This window comes from Mycteria americana, chromosome 23, assembly GCF_035582795.1.
Source record: "Mycteria americana isolate JAX WOST 10 ecotype Jacksonville Zoo and Gardens chromosome 23, USCA_MyAme_1.0, whole genome shotgun sequence".
Classification (NCBI taxonomy): domain Eukaryota; kingdom Metazoa; phylum Chordata; class Aves; order Ciconiiformes; family Ciconiidae; genus Mycteria; species Mycteria americana.
The window spans coordinates 5886491-5914464 of record NC_134387.1 but is presented as its reverse complement, the minus strand read 5'-3'; the positions used below and the strand labels follow the sequence as shown (position 1 = coordinate 5914464).

General features: G+C 57.5%; 2 protein-coding genes across 2 annotated transcripts; one reads left to right on the top strand and one right to left on the bottom strand.

Moving 5' to 3' along the window:
- Positions 1-346: 346 nt before the first annotated feature.
- Positions 347-20558, bottom strand: LZTS1 (leucine zipper tumor suppressor 1). The gene is made up of 4 exons (XM_075523483.1): positions 20225-20558; positions 5817-6304; positions 4568-5389; positions 347-3293 (listed from the first exon to the last, which is right to left on the bottom strand). Exons 2-4 carry the CDS (start codon positions 6165-6167, stop codon positions 2628-2630), a joined length of 1839 nt encoding a protein of 612 aa, XP_075379598.1. The 5' UTR covers positions 6168-6304; positions 20225-20558; the 3' UTR covers positions 347-2627.
- Positions 17843-27042, top strand: LOC142420080 (uncharacterized). The gene is made up of 7 exons (XM_075523578.1): positions 17843-17930; positions 18076-18140; positions 18375-18421; positions 19286-19461; positions 20207-20420; positions 24105-24222; positions 24939-27042. The coding sequence occupies exons 1-7, from the start codon at positions 17843-17845 to the stop codon at positions 25254-25256; spliced, it is 1026 nt and encodes a 341-aa protein (XP_075379693.1). The 3' UTR covers positions 25257-27042.
- The last annotated feature ends 932 nt before the right edge of the window (positions 27043-27974 follow it).

Here is a 27974-nt window from a genome sequence, read left to right as displayed (position 1 = left end):
ACCCCGTGTTCGCTGGAGGCAAGTTGCCGCTTTTCCATGCATGGGTTATCCCAGCCGCACAGCGGAGATAATGCCACTCACCCACGCGGCAAAGCGCTTGTGGGGCTGGAAACAACAGGGCCAGGTGGAAGGATGTCCCCAAAGGGGACCTTGGTGTGCCAGGATAAATGGTTGGTGGCGTGGGGGGGTGATGTGAGAGGGGCACGGTGAAGCACTGTCCTCCGTTGCCGCTCTGGCGATGAAAACCCTCTGAATGCTGCCAAGCCAGACTCGGAGAAGCTAAATATGAAAACCCTCCGAATGCTGCCAAGCCAGACACTCAGAGAGGCTAAATAAGTTTTAAAAAATTTATTTATAAATAAAAACATAAAATTACCAGTAGTTTACATCAGTCACCAGAAATAACATCCAAAAAACCTGCAGAAAAATAATTATATGTACAGGCTGAGCCCGGCCAGCCACAGAGCGGGCAGGGCGGCCGTGGCTCACACCGGGAGCGACACACCTGCGATGCGGACGGTCACACACAGCGTTGTGCAAAGGCAGCACGTCGATGCCTCCGGGCGATCACATCATACAGCGCTGGCTGGGGAGGACGCGGGGCCGGGGCGATGGGGACCTGGGACGGGTGCCACCGAGGCCGGCGGGAGCAGGAACAGGGCTGGGCAGGCGGGCGCGGGCATTGCTGGGACGGGGCAGCCGGGGAGGGCTCTGCTCCCCTCGGCACCCCGCGAGCGTTTGGCACTGGAAAGCTCCTGGTCGCCGTGCTCTGGCTCCGACGCGGGGTGCGGAGGGTGCGCAGGGCTATGGCTTGGATGATGCAAAAAATCCCTTCTGGCCTCGCAAGCCAGAGCGGAGCTGGGTGCCGTCCTTCGTCTCCTGGTGGTCTTCTCTCCAAAACATCCTTCGGCAGGTCTGGGCAGAGGCTGACTGACCCGACACGGCCCTGACCGACAGCCGCAGGGCTGGAACTGGGATTTGAAGTTGGCTTTTTCTCCAGCAGACCATGGCTAAGGATCGGCTTGTGCTGTGTGCTGGCACCGGGACCGGCCGGGATGCCCCGGGGTGGCACGTGGTGGGGGTGCTCGGGGCAGGTGCAGAAGGCACAGACTGGTTTCCATGTGTCGCCTTTCCAGGCTGGCTGGAGCGGGGTGAGAAATGCTGAACTTTGCTGCTTGTGCACAGCATTGAGCCCTTGGCCGAATTTTGCGGCACGGGATCGTATAAGACCCCCCACAACCCTGGGACGGGGCTTCCTGGGCTTACGCCCAGCTCGCTACGGTGTAAACAAACGTATTGCAGTAAAAAATACCATTGCACTAGCACAAAGCGGTCCCGGCTGGAGACCTGGCAAGCTGGATACTGGCTGATTCCCTCCCAGCCCATGCCGAGCGGTGGGGGGACAGGAGAGTCACTGCTGGTGACGTGCAGTGGAGCCTTGTTATCCGCTTGCTGGCGGCAGGAGGAAATTTTAAGAGCTGGGGTAGAAAACAAAATGAAAGTGGTTGGTTTGGGTTTTTTTTAACCAGCTCCTGTTGATGGGATCCCGTGGGTGTAAGGGCACGGGAGGAGATAAGGCAGCCGGGGTACCCGGGAGGGACGGTTGCAGAGAGCAAGTGAGAGCGCGTGGGGTCGTGGGGCAAACGCAACCGATTTCCCCCTCGATGCCTCAGGTCAGGCTGTGGCTTGGAAATTTCTGTGAATTCTTCAATCCAGTCGCCTGTCTGGCAGGTGGAGAAAAGGGACACCGAGCCCTTGTCTGTCAGAGCGGGGAAGGCTGGGCTCGCCACGGCTGTGCAGGTCCAGGGAGGAGGGACGTGCCGGTGCGGCCGTGCCAAGGGACGGGACGGGTGTGGGGTGGGCTGTGCTCGTTAGTGAAAGGTGATTTCGGTGGGGGTGTTGGCTGTAACAAGGTGGGGGGGTGTGGTGTGCGTGCGTGTGGGTAGGGTCCTTCCTGAAGCACTACAGCAGCCAAGGATGGGAGAAGCGGACGTGCAGCCTGTGCCGGTGGCAGGAGGCAGCTCCTCGGTCCCACAGCGCCCTGGAGATCAGCACCGACCGGGGGAAGGTTACGGAGGTGTGGGAGCAGCGCGGTGCTTCCTCCGGGCTGCGAGCAGGGAGCGGCTGGAAATGTGCCGTGGCCGATTCCTCTTGAAGACGGTGGGAAGGGCTGCGGTGTCCCCGTCCCCGGAGCTGTGCCGTCACGGGATCCCTCCGAGCCTGGAGCAGAGCATCCCCTGGGAGTTTTGCATCATCTCGTTACCCCACGGGAGATTATTTGCTGAAGTCCTGTTCCCTGACCGCCCCCGTCGCCAGCTTCTCCGTCCTACAAGGGGGCAGAAGGGATGCTGCCAAGGTGGCAGCGGGGGGCGAGGGGGAGCTGCTGGCACGTCACCATTGGCACGAGTTGCTTGTTCACCTCTGTAACACGACAGGCAGTGGAGGGTATCGCCGCGGTGCGACGCGGGGAGGGGAGAAGGGCTGGCGAGCTGGCCAGGCCACCAGCTCCGCTAATAAATACATGGCTCATCTGAACTGTACAAGGCGCGAGGCAAGCTGCGGGCAGCGCTTCTCGCCTGGAAGAGATGCCTGCCGCCGAGCTGCAAGGAGGAGAAGGCAGACCTGGCTCAGATCTCGGTGGCGATGATGTCCTCGTAGGGGACGTCGGTGCCGGGTATGTCCAGCTCGATGGGCTCCTTGCCATCTTCCCCTGCGGCGAGCTGCTGGAGCATCTTCTCTAGGTTCTGGTTCCTCTTGTACATGTGCAGGTAGCTCTGCTGCAACTGCTTCTGGTAGTGAATCACCTTCTCCTTCTCCTCCTTCCATGTCTGCCGCTCGTGCTGGAAGCTGGAGGTCATCTGCTCGTTGTTGTCCTGTTCGGCCTTCAGCTCTGCCCTCAGCCTCTCCACCTCTCCCTGCAGGGCTTGAACATCGTCCACCACGGCACAGGGCCTGGCCACCTCCCGGGCTTCGCTCAGCTGCTCCTTGAGGACGGCGAGCTCCGTCCGCAGGTCTACGATCTCCTGCTCCAGTATGTTCACCTTCTCTCTCAGCAGCTCGGACTCATTCTTCTTGCGCTGGAGCTCGTTCTCGCACACCTCCAGCTCCATGGCTTTGGTGCGTAGGGAGCCCTCCAGGTCCTGGGTCTTCATCTCCAGCCCTTCCATCTTCACCCTCACCTCCTTCAGCTGAGCCTTCAGGCTGAGGATCTCGGCGGTCTTGGTGTTGAGCTCCGTCTGGGACTCCTTCAGCTGCTGCTTCAGGAGGGAGATCTCCCCTGACTTCTGGCACACCTGTGGGGAGGGACGCAGCACCCGAGTTAGGGCTGCGCCTCGGAGAAAGCCCGCAGCACCCGCGGTACCCCGTGCAAGCCGTGCCGGGCACGGCTGGCGTTCGGCATGCGGAGACCCTGACCGTGAAATCCCATGCAGGGAGATGCCCCGGCACAGAGGGTGATGCCCCAGCTCTTGGGGGGTCTGGAGGGGACCCCACGCTCTCCGTGCATCAACACCCCAGCTGACGGAGGGCTGCTTGTGAACATTCGTGAGGATTTAAGGAGCTGACACGCCTCAGCTGAGGTGTGGAAATGGATGGTGTCGAGAAGCGTTCAAGTCTCCACACCCCGTCCAACGCGTTTGCCGAAACCACCGCTGATGGCTCACACGGTCAGTTAAACTCGCTGAGCTTGTTTCGCAAGCAGACACCCAACTGCACCCTACACCCCGCAAAATCGCAGCTGGGAGCAAAGCACGTAAATCCCACCGCAGCATCCCGCTAGAGCCTAAAGCACGGCTGGTACAGCTGCTCCTGGAGACAGCTTTTGGGGGTCCAGCATCCAGCTGCTCTTGGTGGGACCCCGCAGCTGGAATTTCGGTCTGCTAGAGAACTGCTAGAAAAACTAGAGCTACTGAAAGCGATATGAGAAAGCCTCGCGTGCGAGGGAGCGAAGGTGAGCACCGCGCTCCTCGAAGCGCACCGGGCAACAGCTCTGCTGCTCCCTTACAGCTGCAGTGAAATGATATCAAGGTGTGTTATTCAGGCGGGTGAGCAGGCTCACTTCTGAATTTTCAGCAGTTTAACGGTCTTTGTTCAGCGATACCCAATCAGTGAGAAAATTAAGCTTAAGCAGAGAGTGGAAGGTTTTACTGCTCTCTAATAAATGACCATGGCAAGTCCCAGTAGTTCCTATTCACACGTGGGAAGGCAGCTTTACTGCTCCTTTGGGGCAGGCAGCCTGAAAAACCCTGCGCTGGAGGTTGGAAACGTGAAGTTATTTTAATGACTGGGTTTTTTACGCAGTAGTTGTTTCCTTGTATGATGTGAAGTGCTGAGGGGTTAAGAGGGGCAGTGAGTCACTCAATTATAACTTGCAGAGCCTCCATGTGACAGACTAGGGCTCTCCTCGGCTTTAATATCTATCTCCTACAGCCTGGGCTTAGTGCGTGCACCATCTGCTCTGCTCAAACCCTCTGCGGTGCTGCTGGATGCAGGTATCGCCTTCCACGCACACGCTTTGCTTTTGGCACTGGCAGCCCAAGATACTGCTCGGTGCTCCAGTGCCGCTTACCTCCCACTGGGTCTCCTCCAGCGCCGGGGCAAAGCTGGTCTTCTCCTTCTCGTAGGACCTCAGCTTGGTCTCCAGCAGGTTTTGCTCTTTTATGAGGTTCTCCAGCTCCTCCCGGAGCTGCTTCTTCTCCTGCTGCAGCTGGAACACCTGGAGGTGAAGGACCTGCTGCGTCCGCTGGGTTTTCTGCGAGGTTTGCTTGAGCTTGCTGTTGCACTTCTGCTTGAGGCCCTCCAGCTCTTCCTTGCAGCGCCGCTGCTTCTCTTCATAAGCCTGGCAGGAGCTGACTTCCTTCTCCTCGAAGCTTGACTGAAGCTCCTGCAGCTCCCCCTCCCTCTCTAGCAGCTTCTGCTCCAGCTCCTGGATGGTGGACTCGTCTGTGGAGATGGGCGAACGGATGCAAGTGGTCTTCTCGGAGGCATGGTGGTGGGGGGCTTTGCTGGGGTTGAGGATCTTGTTGCCCCCATCAGAGAAGGACATGGCCTTGAGGCTCATCATGTTGCTGTCCTGGATGATGGCGCACTGCAAGATGTTGTGGGCTGAGCCCCCGAAGCGGCTGATGGGTCCCATGGGTGTGACGAGGGGGTCGAGCTGGTAGCTGCTGCTGGTGCTGTGGGTGGGGAGGCTGGACATGGAGTTCCTGCCAGAGTCGGACAGACCCCCTGAGCACAGCACCGGCTTCAGCTCCTGCTCCTTGCCTTTGTCCGGGGGGTGCAGCTGCTGGGAGAGGTGACCCCCGTTCTCTGGGGAGGAGTGGAGGATGGTGCTGGACCGGGGCAGCACCGGTTTGAAGGCGGTCGGTCGCACAGCCGGCTTCTCCATGCCCTGGGGAGAAGAGCAGAACCCGTCAGCACAGGCCGACACCACGTCATCTCTTTTCCCCCATCCCTTCTGCCCCCAGGGACGAGACCCCCACAGCAGGGACAGCTTGGGTCTCCATCAAGGGCTGAAGGCTCAGGAGGATGCTGATGGCTAAAACTGCCTCCGCCGGGAGGCGAATGGCATGTTTGGAAATGAAAGGATATGGATCATATTGCTGATCCAAATTCCTGAAAGCAGAGGGTGCAGGGTGCCCTCAGCACCTCCCTGCTGCCCTTCTCCTCCTGCTTCCTCAGCACAAACTATTTTCTCTGAGCCTTCTCCTGGACCAGGACCAGGACAACCCTGCGGTGGGACCTGCACCTGCTGTGAGGGCAGATGCGGTCCAGTGGGACACCCCCCCACTTCTGGGGCCACCACGTCCCCTACTAACCACTTCCAGCTGACTGGGAAAGGGCATCAGCTTCTGCGGCGTGGGCGTCCCGAAGTCCATGCCGCTCGTCCCGGCTTGGCTGCCCAGCTCCCCACCGGCAAGCGAGGTATAGTCCGCTCGGTGGGAGCCGTGCGATTTCTGGCTGACCTTGATGTAAAAGAAGTCCTCATTCTTGCTGCTTTTGGAGCTGGACTTGTGGCTGGAGTCCTGGGAGAAGCCGAAGCGGAGCAGCCCGTCCGAGTACCTGTTGAGTTTTTTCAGGTGGGATGACTTGCGGAGCTTGTACTGGGAGGCTCGGCAGTGCTTGCTGTGGAAGCTGTGGCCGGAGATGAGGCTACTGACGCTGCCCATGCTGGTCCCGGGTGGGGGGCATGCAGTGGGGGGAGCGGAGCCCGGCTGAACCGTGCGGTGAGGGGTCTGGGCAGCGGGTAGAGATGGCCGCTGCTGCAATCATAGCAAAGACCTCGCTGCGCCCGGGAGCTGCGAGCCTGGGGGAGGCAAAGAGAGCAGGGTGAGAAAAAGCGGTCCGGGAGGCGGGTGCAATTCTGCGCCCACGGTCTGGGCATCGGCAGGAGCGAGGAGGTTTTCTGACGATGCGAGTGCGTAGACACGTGCCTTGCACGCGTGTCCGGGTACAAGCTGGCATCAGCTTGTGAAAGGGCTCGTGCAAAGGGGGCGTGCGCGCCTCGCCGCGCACGTTTCCCCGTGCGTGTCCAGGGACGGGTCAGTGTGTGCCAGGCTGGCGGGTGTGCGCAGGCGAGCCGGTCGGTCCTCAGGTGCGGGCAAAGGGAGAGGGATGCTCGCTGAGGCTGGTACCCTGCTGCCAGCCCAGGGCTTCTCTTTCCCGTCCCTCCGCAGAAGCCCCCTGTGAAGGAGGGCGGCAGAAGAGGAAGGCAGGGAAGTGCAGGGCTTTCCCCTGCACCCGGGGATGGCTCCAGGAACCTCCATGACCTGCCTGTGTCTCCCAGGCTGGCTGGCACCCGCCGTGGCACGGCTCCGGGCCGGCTGGGCACATCCTGCCCCGTGCCCGGGGGGCTTGTCAGGAGCTGCCGGGTACGGTGCACCCGGATGAGGCCAGGAGAGTTATGACACACAGAAGTCTCTAAAAATAAGGAGAGGAGGAAAAGGGATTTGTAGTGATTTTTAGGTGCCTAATAGGTACGAATTTCAACAGGCGCCCGTGCCTCCTGCTTGCGTCGTGCAGGATGGATCCTGTCTCCCGACAGCCGCGCTGGATGCTGCGAGATGCAGTCACCACCTCCCCTGCATCAGCCTGTCGCTCCCTGATTTCTCTCCAATTTTCAGTGCTCCTCTTAACCTACCTGAAAAGGAGGGATGCTGTGAGGCTTAATTACGCTTAATGTCTGTGCAGCACTCAAGACGAGGAGAAGCATTATGTGTGTGCTAAGTATTGTGATTACAGTTCAGAGGTATGTGGGGCTGTGCATTAATTCTCTTTACTATGGGGGGGGGGGGGGGGGGGTGAAGAAAAAAATCCCAGCCTCTGCGACGCTTGGCTCCCAGTGTCAGGGCTATAATGGAGATGCACCTTCCATCTAGATAATTAAAGGGTGAGGTGGGGAGAAGGGGGAAGAGCCGCTCGTAGGCAGAAGTTAGTGCATAATCAAAATGAGCTAAATCCCGGTTGCGCAGGACGATGAGATCAGAAAGGTTTCTGCTCTCCGCCGTGCGCGGAACAGCTCACAGCTTCCACTCTCAGCAGCACCGGTGCTGCGTGGTCCAGCTTTCCTCCGGAGCTGCCCTGCACTGGGCTCCCATTGCCCGAGCAGGCATCCCAGGGGGTAAAACATCACCCGACAGCGGGAGAGCACCCGGGGTCTGCCGGGAGAGGGTGGGGTGATAGCGGGTGCAGGCACGGCGTGCCAGGGCATCCTCGCTGCCTCCTCCTTAAGGCCTAGAGAGTTGTTCCTATGTTTTCCCGTTCTTCGTTATGTCCTGCCGTACGCCTGCGCCGGTGCAGGCTCCTCTGCATCCTGAACAGGGTAACACAAACCTGTGCTCATCCCTCAGCTTGATTTGTTTTCTTTTTCTCTGTGCCCTGAAGACCCAGATTGATTAAGTGTCAAAGAAAAGTCCCAGAAAGACAGAATATCCGCTTTAATCCCTAAATCCATTTTTAGGAGATTAAGAGAAGTAAGAAAGAACTAAGGTCTGAACTGCTGCCTGGATGCTGATATGCTAAAAGTGATCGATGACTTTGGCTTCATTCATTTTTACAGGGTAAGAGGCATAATGTGCACGGAGGGGGAGGAATCACTGCAGGGAACAGGATAATTGGCACAGGAGGCTGCTCCACCAGCGTGTGTTCCCGACACCACGCTTGGGTGTATGTGCCTGCAGAAGAGAAAAGGCAGCGTCACAGCAGCAAAGCTGCCAACTATAGTGACAGCATCCCGGAGACAGCGTTCGATATGAGCGAGCGAGCGAGCAGGGGGAAAGCGGCCGGTGTATTTACATACACCTATGGCAGAGGCGTCAGGGAAGTTTGATGCATTAAAACACGGAGCGGTGCAGGGAGCTGGTGCTCCGGGGATGCCAGGTTTGCTGTCCCATGGCTGGAGCACCTTGCTGGGAAGCAACGGGGCCCCTTGGGTAGATGCACCCTTGGTTTTTTTGGGTGCCTGCAGAAGACAGAAGTGTGGGGAGGGAGAGCTGGGACTTTCCAGCCTCTTGGCAGGAGGCGTTTCCATCAATCCCAGCCCTCCTACACATGCCTGAGAGGGCTGGGCATGTCTTTTTTTCTTCTTCCCTCTTTCGATTTAAAAATGAACACTTTGAAAGCCGTGGAGGAGTTGGCATTCATGCAGTGTTAGCAGAAGGAGAAAGGCTCTGGAGACAGCACAGCTGGGAGCACACCAAGCGAGCAGAGGGCCCAGGCTTCTGCTCCAGCTTTGGGGGCTCCAAAAAGGGGGGACCAGACTCGTCCCCCTTCCTTGTTCAGCCTTCATTGTACATGCTTGCATCTTCCCCTGCGTCAAAGCTAGTGACTGTGTGACTCTACAGGGAGTCAGATCGGTTTGCTGAGCCAAACAAAAACTAGTCATTATGTACATACATATATATTTAGATGCATGTGTATATATGTATATTTTAAGGGCTTTTGCATGCCTGGCACCAGCCACAGTTCAGTTAGGTTAGGCATATTGCAAACCGTAAAAAGGGGTTGGGGGAAAAAAAAAATGTAAGTGATACTGAGTGCAGGGTCTGAAAATGCCCCGGCAAGGGTGGGTGCCCCGGTCCACGCAGCCGTGGGAGGGGTGCTGGAGGTGGGGTGCGTGCCGGGGTCAGCGGGGGTGCGTGGCACCATGGCTGTAGGCGCAAGCGGGGAGCTCACACCACGGCGAGCGGGGCAGGCAGCCTGGATAAGCGTGTAGGTGTATCAGGGCTGGATGTTCGTGGGGTGCACGTGTCCGCTGTGAGTCTGTGTGTGCCTGCCAGTGCGTGATGGCAATGCCACTGGACCGGCCCATCCCTGCCCCTGAAGCCGACCGCTGCAGCCCCCCACCCGCTCAGCTCCCGGCTTCGCCTGGCTCTCGCTGCTAAATGTGATTACTTTGAAACGTGATTTGCCCTGTCACTCACCAATTAACGACGACAGAAAGCCAGAAAAGACACAAGCCTTTCCCTCTCGCTCTGCCGCCTCCAGCAAATGAGCCCCTCAAAGCTCTTTTGTCGCTGTGGTGGGGAGGGGGCCAGGCGACGGCACGAGCCCCGTGTCGGTCGGACCCCCGGGGTGATGCCGCGCTGAGGGCCAGTGCCTGCATTCAAGTCTGGCCCCATGACCCTTCGTGGGACTTCAAGGGGCTGTTAACAAACCCCATTGAGGTGGAGTGGTGAGCCGGGAGGCACGGGGGTCCGGTGGTGATCGCCTGTGGGACAGACCCCAGTAAACACCCAGGCAGTGTGGGCTAAACCCACGGGATCAGGGGCTGAATGCACGGATGCACCCACTCTTGATTTTGCAGAAACGGAGGGGAAAAAGTGAATGGCATCCCACATTCATTGCAGTCATGCCTACCCTGCAATCGCACGTGGGAGAGCGACTCTCCCCATCGCCTCCTTTCTGAATGGGCTGCAGGAATTTAGTCTTATCTCCTTGCAGCACAGTTTCTTTGAAGCCTTTCCCTCTTCCTTGCAGAGTTTTCACAGGCGGCTGCTTTCTCTCTGCTTTCCCCAGAGAGGTCATCTTAGTAAAAGCCTTCGTTTCCTTCCAGGCTTCGCAGTGCTACTCTCTCCCTGCTGATCCTGTTCTTCTCCCCTCGGTATGCGAAAGCTTCCTTCTCCCCTGCGCTCTCTCGCCTACTCTTTTTCCCTCCTGAATTATTATTCATCATTTCTGTGCAGATGCACCCACACATTTGGGTGTTTGTTGGGAGATGCAGAGATAATACAGAAGCAGCAGCAGCTGCCAAGAGCCTGGATCCAGGAGCAGCCTCCTTCCTCTTTCCCTTGATCGCTGCCAGGTGATGTGCCCCTGTTTTACTCAGCGATTTGGGTCTTTGAGACACCAGCAATGTGGCTCCAGGGAACAATGCGGGCATTTCCATGGTAAAAAGCCATGTACCTGGAGCACCTGACATGTTTTAATGAAGAGAACGGCTTAATCCAAAACTTGGAGTGCAGCAATCCCACTGAGCTGGATTGGGGATCTGCAATTCAAAACCGGGTTCTGATTTCAGGACCCCCAAACGCTAACAAACACCAGGCCCATGAGACGGACCCACCCTGGGCTGCCTGAGCATCTGCCTATCTCTGCTCAGACTTACGAGCTCAGCCCCCTCTCCCCGTGCCCAGCTGGAGCCAGGCTCTCCAAAACCTGCTCATTTTGGTCTCCGAAGAAATGGCAGCAATAGGGCTTGGAGAGCCCCATCAGCGGAGCCGACCTTGCCCCCATCCTGTAATCTTCACCCTAATTGCGCTAATGGGGATGAATTCAAACACCGCCCAGGCAGACGCCATCCTTGTGGTGTTCAATTGTGGCTCGGTGCGGGCAAAGGGCCCCATTACAAGGCTTTCATTCACTCTAATTCATTGTCCCCCGCTCATTCATTGACATTCATTGGGATCATTTTGATCGGAGGCAGGGAGTGAATTGAGTCCGGGATTCACAAAGCATGCACCATGTGTTCTGCCCTGATTTGCCATTAGTGAAGGGGGACACTCCAGATGAAGAATAACCAGCCTCAATTACATGTTACATCCACTCTAATAGCCCAGGAGTCCATCACACTTAATGTTATTTCAATGAACACTAAGAGAATTCACACCCACGGGCTGGTGCTTGTTAGAGGAGCCAGCAGTGGCTTTGGCAGGGATTTGGGTGGGCTTCATGCCAGCGCAGCAGTAGTAGACTGTGCCGTGTCTCTGCCAGTGTTCCCTGGCAGCTGGGCTCTTACGCCACGACCGGCGATCCTGCTGCAGGCCCTGGAGGTGAAGGTGCAATTGCTCAATAGGGAAAAAAGCAACAAAAGGGAACCTGCATCCGTTTTGAAGCCCATCGGCAGCACCGAGCGCTGCCTCTTTGCACCCAGCTCCTGCGGGAGAGCGGCTCAGGTCAAGGTCACTTACACCCCCTTTCCTCCTGCCAACCCTGCTGGAAAAGCCAAAAACCAACGCTGAATTCAGCATCAGCTTTGGAAAGAGCTTGAAGGAGCTGCGTATACCTCTCTTCCATCCGTCTCGAGCGATCAAGGCACCAACCCTCACCAGGGATGAGTCAACAAGTGGCTTTAATGGGAGAGCAGGGCGAAATCGTCCGTGTGATGATGTAAGCGGCATTGAGGCTTACATTGAGCTATGCTTGGGGAAGCCAGTACTAGAATAAGAGGAATTTCTCAAATTAACAATGAATCATATTGGCAGAGCGAGTTTCAGAGGATATTGGCTCAACACCTGCTGTGCCGTGCCTACTCCTATACTGTCTGGTCCCTCCGCGGGGAGACGGCAGCGTTTCCCTGGGTGGGAGCCCTGGCTGAGGTGCGGAGAGGCTCCTGTCCCTGCCCGGGGACGATTGCTCAACCCACAGAAAATTGGTGGAAGTCAGCAAAGTCCCCTGACTTTCAGCGTCTGTGTTTCTGCAGAGCCTCCTGCTTTCTCTCCAGCAAGTGCTTACTGGACCGTTAGCCTGAGCACAAACTAATAGCACCAGCAAGTATGTAGGCGAGAAGAAGTGATGCCTTATTCTTTCTGTCTCCCTAGCCCAAGAGGGACTTAGAAGTGAGACAAACCGAGATCGCTTGGTGCCGGTGGCCGAAAGGCTGTAAGCTCAGCCAGCAGGCGTTTATTCCCAGGAAAAGCTGGTGTTTGCCCTGGCAGCCTGCGGGGAGTCAGGAGATGAGCAAAGCGACCTGTTGGGAGAGGGCCGGGCTGGGGCAGCGTAACCGAGCCTCGGGCTCAGCAGGTCACCGGACGATGCGGCGACGGGGGACAAAACATCACCTGCGTAACCTGCTCCCGCCTGCCAGCCCAGCCGGCGGTCAGCGATGGGACGGTGTCGTTAAAAGGCGGCTGCGCCGGGAAGCTGGTGCTCCCTGGCCAGCCTGCGAGCAGCACTCGTGCCGACCCGGGCGAGACGGGGCCGTGTACAGAGCCAGCCCGGGCTGTCTGTGCGCAGAGCAGCGAGGGATTTCTGGTGCCGAAATGCGCCGGCTCTCCCCCGCACAGCTGCAGTTTACATTAAATAGGTTCATATGCAAGCAAAGCCAAACAGCGTTATCAGGAGCTGGGCTTGAGACAGTCCCGGCCTCCCTCCTGCTGTCCCTGTACCCCCGCCTGACCTCGGGAGGGGTTGTTCCCAAGAGGAGCTGGCCCCGTACGACGCCCTGCCCTCGCTGGATGCCAGCACAGCAACAGCAGGGCACGGTGGGAATATCCCAGCACCTGATCCTCCGTGCTGTTGCCACCTTGGCTCGGTCTATAGCTCTTCTTTATGCTCCTGTTGCCATATATTTCTGCAAGTAACCCTCAGTCCTATCCGTGATGTCCCCAGCTCTCCACTCAGACCAGAGCCCAAACGCTTTCTCACTCTGTTTTAGGTTAAATGCAACTCCAGGACCCTCCGGCTCCCAACCTTCACCTGACCACACGCGAAGACACCCCGCCTGTGCCACCCAGAAATACCCAGACCTCCTCGCAGCTTCATCCCCGTCCTGCCAGCAGCCCCATGCCACAGGGATTTTGGAGCTCATCGGTGATTCAACAGCTGAGCACAGCACCCACACAAGTCATATCAGTCATGCTCCCGGTACAAAGGAAATGCTCGCATGAGACATAGTTAAATATTCCTGGGGTGGAGAGAAAGATCTTTTCAGCTTACTTAATTCCTAAGAGCATCTGGCTTTTCCCACTAATGAGCAACTAATACTGCAATTAAAGCCCTGCTAATTGGAAACTCAGAAATGCTCTGGTCCTTGCTTTTGTCTTTCGCGGGTCTGGGGACCCGCCGGGGCTGCGGCAGGCACACCTGAACGGCGATGCCAGCACCGGGGAACGGCCACCACCTCCAGGCCGGAGAATTCACACCCCTCCCATGACAGGCACCATCGCTCCACGGGAAACAGCCGGGTCAGCGCCGAGACCCCACCGTGCCACGGCACCCGGGCCACCAGCACCCGCTCAGTCTCCGCTGGCTGCTCGCAGGACCCCTCTGTTAACGGGGCAAGTTTCAGGGAGGGGTTTTTGCAGCCCGGGGATGCTGTCGGGGAGAGGATCCGTTCCCAGGGAGGAGCTTGCAGAAGGTACCATCCATGGCAGCCCATCCTCGCAAGGCTGGCAGGTGCAAAACGGCCGCTCCTTCCCTCGGAGGAGGGCGAGGGGGCCCTCGCACCCTGCCATGGGTTAGTTATTTTGGGAACCGTCTGGGGCTGGCAGCTGGTGCCGGGGTGGGTGACAGCTGAGCACGGCTTTCACTTGGGATCTGCGAGGCCCCTTCTCGCGCCTCTATTTCCGACCCTGTAAAACACAATCTGCCAGGGTGTGAGCACGGGGGGGGGGGGGGGGGCATCCAAAAAAGCTGGTTACAAGGGACTGGCTCGCCCAAGGCACAAGGCAGCTCAGGGTCTCCGTACATCTTGCAGGTGCCTCCCAGTGTGGTTGGGAATTGCAGAGATGCTGTCCTTTAATTCCTGCCTGTGCAGCACCGACGCAGCGAGGTCTGTGCCTGGTGCTCATCGGCATAGCTGCAGCCCCTGTCAGCAGCCCGACCGGTGAGGTTTGGTGTCCTACACGTCTCCCACGCGCTTTCTCTGGGGTCTAATTGATGGAAAGGGCTTTGCCTGTCCAGCTAAAAATAGCAAGAACTTCATGTAACTTGAGATGAGCCCTAAATACTTTTCCTCCCAGCTTTCTGCTTCCACAGGCTTTGCATGTGTCTTCCTCTGTCCCTCTAATTATGGATAAAACAGCAATGAGGGACAGTGAGCCCGTTTTCCCCAGGTTATGGCGAGATGGTAGCACCAAGGGTTTCTTCCACAAGCCAGTCCCTCACCAATCACCAGGAAATACCTGGACTAAGGCTCTCGGTGCTGCAAAACTCCCCCAAGAGCATACGGGGAGAGGCATCCTCTTCATGTACAGGCAAAATTTAGAAGTGGAGCTGCAGGCTGCCATGGAGACAGGGCTCTGTTTGCAATCTTCTTGCCTTTTATTGTCTCTCCTTCTCTCCCAAGCAGTTGAAAAGCAGCCAAGAGCACGGCCCGCACTGCATCCCATGCTCCTGCTGGCCACGGCTGCCCAGCCCACCTTCCCTGCCTGCCGTGTAAGTGCTTACTTAGGAGGCCCAGCTGGGTCTCCTCTCTGGTCCTTCACTCCTCTGGCCTTTTGGCACCTCCTTGGCATACCTGGGGATCCTAAAGCAAACCTGTGCTGCTTCTCTCTCAGCCTTGTTGGGTTCACGTGCAACATGAGCACTGTCAGGGTGCATGGACCCACCGTCTGCTCTCCCTTGCTCTTTTCTCACTGGTGATGGCCAGGTAGCTGAGGCCATGAGCAGTCAGAGGCTGAGCTAGAGCTGCTTCTCTTGGGACATACTCCTAAAGTCGTAGGCTGGAAACTGCCTGCTGCAGTGGGAAGCTTTGACTGCTTCCCTAAGAAACAGGAGGGGAAATAACTGACCGTGGCAGCAGCTGACAACCCTCACTCTCTGTCCTCAGCCGTAAGGCTGTGAGTATCAGAGGAAGAATTTCTCTGAGGTAGGACCTAAAGATCTTCCAGCAAAGTAAACTTCTCCATGTCAAGTCTACGCTTGGCTTCACAGCACCTGAGCCCCAAAGCTGTGCATTATTTCTGCGCGGGCCTTCCTTGTTTGTGATACCAGTTATGTTGCGGTTTGTCTAAACGCTGGGTATTTTTGTACTCTGCATGATGCTCAGCCAAGTGGGAGCTGAGAAAAGGCAACTTCTGCGTGTTGATGAAGAGTCAATCTCAATCCTTGCTGCGAACAGCATCTGCTGCGCTGCTGCTGTCTTCCCATCCTTCAACTCCCTCTCTTGCTTTCCAGAGTGTTACATGTCCCCATCCCTGCTCTGCTCAACCCGGCTTCAATGCAGCAGCCGCAGAAGGAAAAAAAAAGGCAAATTCAGTTCTTGCTTCCTATTTTCCTCCTCCTCTTTTTTCAAACTTGGCCCGTTGTGAAAACCACCCCTTTAATGCCTGGCTGCCAAATAGAGCAATTCTCTCAAAAGAGAAACGCACATCACAGTTGCAAGGAATACTCAATTAACCTTTAAAGGAGGTCATCCATAACTGGCTTACAGAGATGTCATTTAATTGTTTAAAAAAATAAACACAGGCAGTTGCATTTCAGGGGAGCACGTCTGTTGAGACAGTTCTGGCTTTTGCTGCTGTTACCACTGATGTCTCGTTACAAGGCAATTAAATATCTAAATGGTCCTTCCAACTTGCATTCTGAGCTAGAACCTCTGTCATAGTTATCTTTGCTTAGGCAATAAGGCACGTGGCCCAATTCACCCCTGCGGCACGTAGGAAACCTCGATAAACTTCTCTTAGAAAATGCCATTGCGGGCAAATAGCCCTCTGTCAGTGCACGATGGCAAGTTAAGATGGACCTTTCTCTTCCAGCAAGAAGGAGGCAAGGACCCAGCTGCAGCCTCTCTGGCTCTCAGACCTGAGCGCTGCCGATACTCTAGGGGGGGAGAGATGCTCGGTTCTCCAAAAGTCAGAAGCTCAGGAGATAAGGCTCTTCAATAAATGATTAAAAATCCTCTCATTCTAAGGAGGAGAGCGTGCACAGGCATTGCTACCCTCTGCTGGAAGGAGCTGGCTTCACGGAGGCCTGACGCTGCTAAGGAGATAAATGCAGATCTCCTTTTAGCTCTGGAGGAAAACTTCTGCGTGTGAGGAAGAGGAAGGTCTGAACCGGAGCGCTGCTGTTGAGAGGACCCGGTTACAAAATGATGCAGGGTCGGCGTTCGCTCCTGCAGCTCTGGAGTAATCCCGGCACGGCTTGTGCAACGGGGTGTCGCCCTGCCCCCAGATTTTGCTCTCCAAAACCAGGCAACGGCCATGTGTGCACGCATTCAGGGCTTCCCAGAAACAATTTGTTGAGCCTTCCTGCTCTAGGGGGGCCCTTTCTTAATGTGAGCAAGCACTAAAACCCAATAGTAGCAAACAATCTGTGTAGGAAAGACTTTGTGACCCACGTGCCAAATCTTTGTACATTCCCTGCTATTTTTAACTAATCCCTAATGGCAACCATCCACTTAGGTCCTGCCCACTCCCGGCCGCACGCCTTCGCCGCTGCTCTCGACCCGGAGACCGCATGCTCCACGTCTCCTCCCTGCATCTGCCTCCCGCTGCTGCTCCCTGTCCCTGTCCGCAGAGGGGCTTTCTGCAGCCTTATACCTACAGGTCTCCTGGAAAAAACCACGCCAGCAAACCCAAGGGCAGCCGGTAAACATATAACACCAAATAAATTAGGCAGAGGGAGAATTTTAAGACCTCCCAAGAGAAAGAAACATTTATAAACACATGCAAGTCAGTGGTTAGGTGGACTAGGAAAAAAAAGCCTCCAAGTTCCCCGGCAATGCTAAGCTTTTTCTCAGTGCTGGAGGATTAAGGTCCCATGCCCTGGGGTGCAGGGCATGGGCAGCACTGCCCGAGGAAAGCCCGCATGGCTCCGTTATTGAGCAGTACAGGGCCACGGTCCTGTCTCTGCCAGTCTGTGCTGCTTTGAGGAGCAATTATAGCATCCGTTTCCTGCAATGGCTGCGGTGATACTATCTTTTCACACTTGTCCACGCAGCACCTTGCACTGAGCTCTGTCGGGATGTCTGTGGGTGACTGAGTGTCCCGGGGAACGAGCCTGGAGCTCAGCTCTCGCTGTCGGAGATGGGGATGGGTTTTTGAATGGTCTCAAGGAAAGCAGGTATGCAATCCAGCCCTCGACCGCGTTTTGATCCCTGTTGCACTGAAAGCGGCTGCTCCGTGGCTGCCCACCTCTCTCTGCATGCCGCAGATGCCTCACCTGAGCGCGTGCTGAGCATGACTGTACCTGCCCGCAGCAAAACAGAGGCTTTCAAAGAGGAGAAAAATAGTGATTTAGGGCTAAGGATATCATCAGAGCAAGGGCTGCGGGAGGCGCGGGATGGGAGAGCAGCAGCAGCTCGCTGGGGCAGCATCTCTGTCTCTGCCTGGCCCCGCTCTGCAGCGGAGCCTCTGCAAGGGCTGGACCTTCTCCCTTCCTCCAGCACCGAGTCCCCTCTGCCCCGCGCACCCTCGGCACGGGAAGCCTGCCTTGGAAGTCCCTATGCCCGCTTCAGTGGCTTGCAAAGGATCTGCCTTTTCCTGAAATCTCATTTTCCTGCCTGAGTTTCACATTCATTTGCCTCCCACCGCTCCGCAGCGCTGCCTGCCAGGGAAGAGTGACTAAGGGGTGGGTGGAAAAGAACGACTCAAGACCAATTTAGCAGCCTGCCGTGCCAAGAGGAGGAGGTCACCTGGGGAGCAGGAGGGGCACCGGCACAGCGGGGGCTCCGAGGGCCAGGGACATGCCATGGCAGCGAGCGCAGCCCCTCGAGCGTGTACATGTCGCGGGGCTGCGGCTGGAGGCCTGGCAGGGAGCTGAGAGCATCCCCCGTAGCGTGCGATTGTGTTCCCGAGTGCACTTTTTCAGCTGCCATTAATTGCCCCCACCGCTGATTGCACCGATGGTTTTGCACTTACAATTCTTTGTCCCACTGATTAATGGCCCTGGTGATTAATTGCACGGGTGATACCGCAGAATGGCTAACGGGGGGCTCTGCAGACCCTCGGAAACGCCTGGCTGCAGGCGTCGGTGTGAGCCGGGTAGGTTGGCGTGCCGTGTCACGGAGGGGCTCGGCGAGACGGTGCGTGATGGTGCATGGCCATGACTGCAGGCTGGTGTGGGAGGCTGGGGCCAGGCGAGGAGCAGCCGGGCAGGCTCTGCCCTGGCAATGATTTCAAAGGGAGTTTAATCAGCGTCTGGAGTGATGGTATCAGGAGGACAGATAGTGGAGACTCGCGAGGACTTTTTTCCTGCTCATATTGCACTTGCCGCAGCCTTCAGTGAGGAAAACAAGCTCTGGGGAGGAATTTGGACAGCCACGGTAATGACTGCAGAAACGCAAGCCTGCTCGGGAAAATGGGTCGGGTGCTGGTTCCTCTGTGATGAGCACACAGAGTCACACATGCAGGGAGTTCACAGGCCTCAGCTCACTTGTTAACACAGGAGAGAGAGAGAAACCCCCCAGCACTGCTCTGTTGGGGCAACCTTGGCTGAGGAGGGGCCGGGCGCTGCTGGAAGGGGCTGACAGCGGGGCCAGGGGAGTGTTAGCAGAAGGGGACAGCGGGAAAGCAAATGCAAACTCCCCAGGGAGAAAGGGGTTCGTAGCAGTGATGCAGTGGTACCGCCGCTGCAGCTGGGATCGAGGTGTGTGGGCACAGCCGTGCGGGGGGAATCAGGGCTGGAGGGGTCTGGATGGGAGCTGGGGATCCTCAGGACCCTCCCCAATCCTGGGCCAACTTCTGTGTGCGGGACCCTCCTGCCACTCCACTGGGAACTGTACCCGTGGCCAAATATGCCTGAACTATGAGAAAAAGCGAGGTGCTCTCTGCAGAGCCCAAGGAGGCATCCAGCCCCTTTGGAGGCAGCAAGGTGCAAGCTCCTCAGCCGGATCAGCAAAGGGAGCGTCGTGCACCGAGCCCGGGACCCGGCTCCGTGCTTGTTCCCCACCGGAGTCGGTGACTGCCGGGCTGTGCAGATCTGGCACCAAAGGCAGAGCATCAGCGGGGTGAGAAGTGACAGCCCAGAGCTGACTTCTGCCACAGCCACGGCAACGCTCCAAGCGCTGCTTTTAAAGGCAGAGGTTAATCCCTGGCTTTCCAGGACCTGGGCGGGCAGCCCCGAGAGCTGTGCATCCTCCGGTCAGCGGTGACCCCCACCCCACGCATTTACCCGTGCGCACAAATAGGCACAGATCCCGCAGCCTGCACAGTGCGCACACACCCCGAGGAAAGCATCGACAGACCTGCCTGGCCATGCGTCCGTGCACCCGAGGAAAGGCTAACACACTTCCAGCGATACCTGGCTGCACGCTCACACGCATCGCCACCCGCATCCAGATACCGTTTGTATTTTCACGCAGAGGTACCCGATGCCCACGCAAGCCTCCGTGCTTGCTAATCCTCTTGCACCCACCCGCTTGCTGCCCGTCCCACCCCATGCACACAGGCACTCCCGGCAAAGAATTTCCACCACGGGCAGGCAGCCCCTTTCCCGAGGACGGCTCAGTGCTGATGACAACAAACCAAAGGCATCTGCTCCTTTCTTTCTCTTCCCGGAGAGTTTGGGGACTGTGTAACAGCAGCAGCCTGAACCAAGGTGCTGAACAGGCAGAATTTTCTCGTTGCCTTGAAAAGAAGTTTTCCAGACTTCGGAGGGAAGTGCAAAGACGGAGCGGAGCGCGCTGGCGGCTCCGACCTGGCAGAGCTCGCAGGGGGATGCGCAGCCGGGGCCGCGCTGCATTTCGGCCGCTCTCCCAGGCAGCCCGGCCCCGCGGGCTCGGCCAGCGGCTCCCGCCCTTTGTGCCCGACCCCCGCGCCTCGTCGCGGCGGGTCGGGCCGGGAAAGGTGCCGCGCCGGGCATCCCCGCAGCGCCGGGGCCGGCTCTGCCCGGGCCGAGGCGCGGTGCCCGCCGTGCCGCTTAACCCCAGCGCGACGCGCTCCGCTCGCAGCCCCCTCGCCGCGCCGGGCGGGGGGAGTCCCGGCCGCGCAGCTCAGCCCCCCCCCCCCACCCCATCCCCGTCCCTTGCCCCTCTGCCCGGAGGACGGAGCTCCCCGGGCGGCGGCACCGCTCCCCGCCCCCCACCCCTCCGCCTCCCCTCCGTCCCCAGCCGCGGGGCTTCGCCCACCTCGGGTGGCCGCTGCCTCCTCTGCGCGGCGGCGCGGCGCTCCGCGGGGCTCCCGGTGCGTGCCCGGCAGCAGCATCCCCGGCGCGGCGGCGGCGGCGGCGGCGGCGGCGGAGGAGGAGCCTGGAGCCCCGCGCCCGCGCAGCGGCCCGCCCCGGCGCAGCCCCCGGCCTTTGTGTCCCGGCCCCGCTCGGCGGCGGTGGGTCGGGGAGGGGGGGGGGGGGGTTTCCCTCGCTGGCTGCGGGAGAGGAAGAGGGGAGAGGTGCTTTGGGTTAACGCGGCCGCGGTCGGAGCGTCGGTGCGTCCGTTCCTGGCCGGCACTGGGATTCGGTCTGGCGCCTTGGGAAGCTCTTCGGGAAAAGAGCCGAGAGCCCGGGGAAAGCAGCCAGCAGGGAGGGAGCTCGCCCGGGCGGGAAAGGCCTGGGCTGAAGTTCCTGTTTTGCTTGATTTGGAGCAGGGACTAGAAGCTGAGTCTCCGATATCCCCCGTTTGGGACGAGCACTGGGCTGGGCCGGGCTGTGTCTCGCTCCTGGCACGGCTAGTCCTCCCGGCAGAAATCGGGACACGTTCCCCAGGCCCCTGACCACGGGGAACAGAATTGGTGGGGCTGTGGCCAGAGCCGTCCTAGGTGCAGATGGGGAAACTGAGGCACGGTACCTGCAGACCTACTCCAGCTACAACGGGTGCAGAGCCAGCTGCGCTGTCAGGCGTCAGCAGAGGACCCTCACCTTGCTCAGGCCGATGCTCAGGTTCAGTGGCTTTGTCTCCGCAAACAAGCCACCCCCGTGGCCGCTCTGCTGCGAGTGCCCGTGTGCATACGTTTATCGGGCAGAAAGGCAAATAAACGCAGGACGAGGGGGAGCTGAGCCGCAGCGGCGTGCGCACAGGTGGCTGCTCCCGTCCTGGCTCCAGTGCTGTCAAGCCTGGCAGGAGTTTGCTCTGTGCACGGCCCTACCCTCCGGTACTGAAAACATCCCCAAAGCAGCAGGCGGAGGTCAGCGTGGACTGAGGACCTCCTGTGGGGCTGGGAATTGCTCTGCCAAGGTGCAGGTGTGGGGGGACCGGCCTCCTGACCCCTCCTGGCCTTGCTTTTAGTGCTGAACAGTGGGGAGGGATGCTCTAAAGGAAAAACCCTGAGCATCTCTGCTAAATCACCTCCCTGAAGCGATACAAGCTGGGGCCCTGCTACCGATTTCTGTAGCCCAAGCAGGCTGCACTTGTCCACAGGTAAGGCCCATCCTGCTCGTGCGGATGTGATTTTTCCCATATCAGGAGGAAGGTACCCACACGCACTGTGACTTTCCAAGCCCTGAGCAGCGTTCGGTGTGTCCCGCTGCTCCCCGCTAAGCTGGAGCCGGGTTGGAGGTGCAGTTATGTTCCCACATCCCTTCCTTCCCTGTATGTCTGCCCCTGGGGAAATCTGTTTGCCTCCTTCTTCCTCACCTAGTCGTTAATCTCTTCCTACACGGAGGCAGGTTTCCTGCCTGCGCGCACTGAGCAGGCCTGTTTGCCATCGACAGCTGACGCAGCGCTCAGGAATTTGCTGGGTAGCTGGCAGCACATCTGGACTTGCCCCGTGCACGGTGCTGCGTGGCTGTGTCCCGGTCAGGTATGCAGCGAGGGAGGCTCCCCCCGCTCCGGCACGCACCTGAGCCGTGCTGGGGAGCGGCCGGCGGCTCCCCCAGGCCCCACGTCAGCTCCTGCCCTTCTCAGTGCTGAGATGGAGCGGGGTCGGAGAAGATGGGAGCCCCAGCACATCACAGCGTGTGTCTGGCTGTACGGCGGGAGAGCTGCGGCTGTTCCCTTCCCAAAGTCGGCGTGGGAAACCATCCTGGGTAGAGCATTAGTGTGCACATCCCTGCGCGCGCACAGAGCCCCAGCAGCAGCGCAGGGAGAGGCAGGTGGGCCCAGCAGGACCCTCAGGAACGAGAGGACTGCAGGTCCTCAGGGACGGGGACTAAACCAGTCTCAAACTGGTCTGTGCACCCATGAGCTGGCGGATCCCCATGGGACCGGGCTCGTGTCCCGTGGACGGTCACGCCGCGGTTGCCAGCCTTTGGCACGACTCGAGGAGAGAGGCTGGGGCTCGGCGCCGGGGTTTGCTTTGCTCCCGCTGTGGGAGCCTGGCCGGCGCCGTGTGAACAGGCAGGCGGTGCGAACCGGAGCAGCGAGGTCTGCTGCAGCCCTGCCTTCCGCCGGCGTGCGCCCGAATCCCAGCCCTCGGCTCCCACTGTCAGGGCATTTGACACCGAGCGAAAATAGTTATGCCAGGGTGGAGCACGGGAGAAGCGAGGTTTTTAGCTCTGCACAAACCGCAGGGCTTTGATTTATGGAGCTGGCGCTCGGCAGACGAGATCCACCCCCCTGCTTTTTTTAATATTGTTTCCTGGCAGCTTAGTTGGTTTCTCTGCTGATTTGAGCAATGCTCCCACAATCCTGCGGGTGCCTCGTTGCCTTGAAAGCAGTCAGCTCGAATTTGCTATTTTAGGACCTAAAAATTGAAGAGAGGAAGAGGAGGAGGAGGAAGAAGAAGAAGAACAAGAAGAAGAAGAGCAAGAAGAAGAAGAACAAGAAGAAAGTGTATTCATGTGAGCACAGAGGAATGGTTTAGCAGGATTTCACTCAAGTGGAAAAGGCACAAAAGAAAATTATGATTCATTTTCAGTCGAGCGGAGCTTCGTGTTTCTATAGTAAGTCATAACAAAACAAGGCGGCAAAGCCAAGAAGTTATTTGTACCAGATGGGCCAGCGGTTGTATCTGCAGCTTTTCAGGAATCATCCTGACTTGGGCAGATTTTGCAGCCAGGAGCTCAGAAGTTCAATCATCATGGAGGGGGGACAGGGTGGCCGCAGCCCCGCTGTGTCCCTTGGCTGTCCCCGGCTGGCTGGGGGGGGGGGCTGGTGTCCCCCAGCCCGCATTGCCGCCCCATCGGCCTCGTGCTGGAGCGGCTCCTCCTGGGCTGAAACTCATCCTCCCCGGCTCATCCGTCCCGTTCATGTCAGCACTCGCCCCATCTGCCGTGTCCTCGCCCCCGCAAACGAGTCTGACTACGTGGTGTTGCCTCACCTCCCCGAGTCACCTGGAAGCTTTCCCAGGGCAAGGGCGCCCTGGAGAGTCCTCGTAAAGGGCCCTCGTGGAAATTTGGGTATTGAGGAGCGCGGGGAGGATGCCCAGCCCCTGCCCGTCTGTGGGTGCTTGGGCAGATGCCTGCCTGCGTCCCGGAGGGGCTGTCCTTGCCAGCGTGGCATGGAACTTGGATTTCCCCGATACTGGGAGCTGAGCCCTGGTGCAAGACCTCCCTGCAAACATGCCCCTGTCACCCACCTTCATTAACGGAGAGAATAAAAATTCCTCCAACAAAATCCAAGCGAAAAAAATTTAAAATAATCGACTTTTTGCACCCTCACTGCAAACAGGTGATGAAATACCAGCAACTTGTTTCCTTGGGGTAAATTGGGGCGGATGAGATGCTCGCCTGCCTCGCTCGCGTCTGGCACCTCTGCCTGCTGCTGGCAGTGCCGGGACCGGCTGCGTTCAGGGCACAGGTAGTGGGTGAGTGAGTCAGTCCCTGATCCCTTCCACTTGCTACTAGTCTTTCTTAATCACTTAGCGTAGTCATCCTGGATACAGCCCTAAGTGGATTTGCATGGATAGATTGAATGAGAGTCCCTTCTCCCTTATATTTTAGGATAAAAGATAAGCAGAAATGACAAAGACAGGGTTTTTTTCCTGTTTTTTTTACTAACAAATTATTTACAAATCCATTGAAATTGGATATAACTTAGTTCATACTAATTTAATGCTCTTTAAGGGTATTTCAAGATAAGAAGATCAGTGATAAAAGCAAGAACTAGGTGTACTTAATGACTTTTTCCCCTACAGAGCTATGAAGCAATATTGGAAGAGTGAGGCAAGCCTGGGAAAAGGAAATGAACCTGCAAAATGCTCCGGAGGGTTGGAGGGCTCAGATGGTACCCGGAGGAACAGGACGAGGATGCTGGTAGAATAAATAGTACCTTTATTTTTGCACATGAATTTTAAATAGCAATGCAGGCACCAGACGCGGAGCCAAGCCGGGAAGCGCCGGTGGCACGGGGAAGGGGCATCCCTGGTGCCGGGGCCGGTAGCCGGGCAGGGTGGGCCAGGCTGTGCCCCAGCACAGGGGGGTGTCACGGCCACCCCGGTACGGGGAGCAGAGGTGTTCTGCTCGCACATGCCCTGCTTTGCTTCCCAAAACCGCATGGCCGGGTATTTCCCGTCCAAGTGGGGAGAAAGCAGCAGCAGGTAAAGCCAGCTGCGGTGCAGCTTGCACGTGAGAGCGTTGCTGGGGGGCTGCCCAAAGTCTGAGCCTTTCTATAGGTGACGGAGCGGGGACTTGGGGCTTCAGGGCTGGGGTATGCCCTTGGGATTGCCGAGCGCTTGGGAGCATCAGCCCTCACCCCTCCCAAAAACCAGCTCCTTAGCAAATCGTAAGCTGAAAATGCATCCCTGCAGTAGGTTCACCTTCGCTGGAAGCGTGCACCGTCCGCTGCGGGGAAGTGCTGTGCTTGGCCCTGCCCAGGGGTTTGGAGATGAAATGCAGCAGAGAAGAATGAGTGTTTGGTGTTTGATCATTTCGGCTGGGCAGGTGGATTACAATGACAAAAAGCCTGTGAACCTGCTCGGCAGAACTGCGGTGGAGCTGCAGGGACACGTGTGTGCTCTCATATCTTGCAGGATAGAAAAGAAGCCGGCTTAGCCATCCTGTCGGTGGGTAAATACTACGGTAGCGATCTGCAAGATAGCGAGAGAGGAGCTTATGTATGTGGCCAAGGAGGCTCTTGGCTGATGCTAGTGGTGGCTACTCATGTGTCATGCGGGCTTTGCTTTAAGCTTTGCAAGGCTGTTGTGCAGGGGGTGATGCATATTAATCAGCTCAGCCCCGCTGTGGCCAAGCCACCAGCTGATATCCCTGACGTGCCCGTGATATTGTCCTCATTGTGCTGCACAAAGCCATTTCCAGCCAGGGCTGGGGATGTTTCTTGTTTTGGTTGAGGTGGAGAGGAGAATCCATCCAGCTAATCCCCTCCGACCGTACCCTTCCTGATGGGGTTTAAGGACAAAGCAAAGCGAGGTGGCACCGACGTGACACTTGTCAGCACTCCTCTGCGCTCTCTCCTTGCACGCTCCATAATTTGAGGTAAAATAAAGCCAGTCAAAGCTGGAATGAAAAGTGAACTCCACGTGGCTTTCCCAGCCCAGCAGCAGACTTTCACTTGGTGAGTTCAAGCCTACTTAGACCAGACTTTGGTCTCGGCTTTCTTTCCTGAAGCCCTGAGAAGCAGCCAGCAGCCCTGGTTTCGATCCCAGACAGTTTAGCAGCAAAAAACCCCAAAAGGTCATGAGAAAAACATATCACATCTGAGCTTATAAAGGCAGACTGAAATTTCCTCTTCCACTTCTGGGATTCATCCGCTCCTTTCCCATTAAAATTAATGATAAGAGCACATCTCAGCTCCTTGGTAGCTCTTCAGCCTCTTCCTTTGCTTGATGCTAAAATAGAGACAAGCCCAGACTACGTCCCCAGAGCCTCAGAGCAAAGTTTGCTTTCACAGTTAAACAAAACAGCTTCCTCTGCCCGGCGGAGTTGCAAAACAGCGATAAGTCGCTGTGTGGTTCTCGGTATTGATCTGCAATGCTAATCTGGGTATCTGTTAGCCGGACATCCCAATCACACCGCAAAGTCTTGCTTGTCTAGTCCAGATCTCACGCAGCAACTGGGAATGCTTCTAAAGCGTCATCCTGGCGTCATTTCGTTACAAGAGCTCTGATAGTAAACAAAGTTTCTAGTCCTCAGGGCCAGAAAGAGAAGCTGGAAAATTTGGCTCCTCGGGGCATTCAAGACAAAAGGCAGATGTACACAGACCCTCAGCTATATTATCTTTTAGAGCACTGTGCGCTCCAAACCTTGCTTCTGATTTGCGGAGGGAGCTGATGGATGGTATTTCAGTGGGTGAAGGTGGGGAGAGCAAGCGGGTAATCCCAAGCTGCAGGCAGGAGCTGGAGCCGGGCATTACATTTGGGATCAGAAAGAAAAATCAGCTGCCAAAGCTGCAATCCCCCCAGCCCCTGTGCTGTCCCGACCCCGGAGCTCAGGGGGGGTTTCTCACCGGGTAGAGAGGAGCAGAGGTTTTCCCTCTTGCAGCCTTTTCCTCCTGCTCCTCCCCTCCTCCTCAGCATTACTCACTGGGTTATGCAATGCTTATCTCCCAGCCCTGCACGCATGCCAGTAACCAGTTGGGCAGCAAAAAAATTCTGCTGGAAAAAGCAGTTTGTCTGACTTGCCTGCCTCCCTCGCTCCCAGGACTCATCCCGAGTATTGTACAGGCTGCTTTTCTACCACTTACCAGGGGAAAAAGAAGAGGAAAAAGGGCCTGGCTTTCTCTTGGGACTATTCAGTGTGCTGCTCAGCTCAGTTTGCTTCTGCTTCATTGGCCTACAAATCCAAATCCCCCTGAATAATTCAGCAAAGCTGCTGCGCTACAGGTTTAAATAATTCATCCCGTACCTTTGAGGAGGGAAATGTGGCTACATCACCCTTCAGAGCAAAGCTTTTGGGGCCTTTCCACTCCCTTCCAGAGCAAAGTTTCCCTCTGATCAGGCCAAGATGCTCCTGTTGGCAGGGCTGTCGGGAAAGGCTGCCGTGCTAAGGGCGTTGAAGGGACCTGGATCCCACGCAGCCACCAAGGGCTGGGATCCCTTGCGTCTCCCTTTGCCGTGGGCACCCGAAGCTGGAAGCGCTCAGGGCAAAGCCTGGCCTCAGCCAGGACTTCCCAGGAGAGGGGAGGGAAGGGGCAGCGCAAGGGGCTATTCCTGGGGGCACCGGAGCCGGGGAGCGGGCTGCGCCACGGGGGGCTGCACCCGTGGGTGACGGCGTCGCACAAGCCGCGCCGGCTGTGCCCTGGGACAGCAGAGACGCGTGCTCCTCCTCTTCTCCCTTCGGATGTTTGGGATCTTGTTGTGCAGGGAGTGAGACAGCCTGGTCCTCGGGCTGTGCAAGGGGAGGACGTGGGGGAGGACGAGGGAAGGGGCAGCCGTGGGGGGGTCGAAGCTGTCGAGCAGCCGCATGTGAAACACTCGTGTTGTTTTTTCAAATCCCTTTCGCCCGAGATGACTCTCCCACGGGGAATCGTTGAGCAACTCATGTCAGCAGCTGGCTGATTTCTCCATGAGCAGACATATGTGCCTGCTTTTCCAAGGGGCTGTTTAAATTAAAAATTCCCCATCAGTGGCTGGGGCAAAGCGATGATCAGGAACCCAGCTGGGGACAGACCGGCTGCAGGGGGCATCTGTGAATGTGGCACACACACACGGAGTTGTCCCTATATATTTCAGTTTCGGTGCTCGGTGTAAGTAGCACCCGCCGTACGTGTATCATGCTGAAAGCATTTTGCTTAAATATTTATGAAATCCTTCCAGGCCTGAAGCGCAGCCAGCGCCAGAGGTGTGCCGAGCTCTGCAACCGGCACGAGGTGGGGGCTAGCGGGCCGGCTTGGGGAGCTTTTGGGGGTGACACTGTGCCACGTCAGGCAATGGAGAGCTGGATGGTTTTGTGACTTAGAAACAGTAGAAAGCAGCAGAATGCGGACAGATGCTTTTCCCTACTCTGCCAAGGCAGCCCCAGCCTGTGTCCCGGACCCCAAACCCACCCCAGTCTGCACCCCGGCCCCCAAACGTGCCCTGGCTTGGCGAGGAAGCAGAAACGCAGCTTGA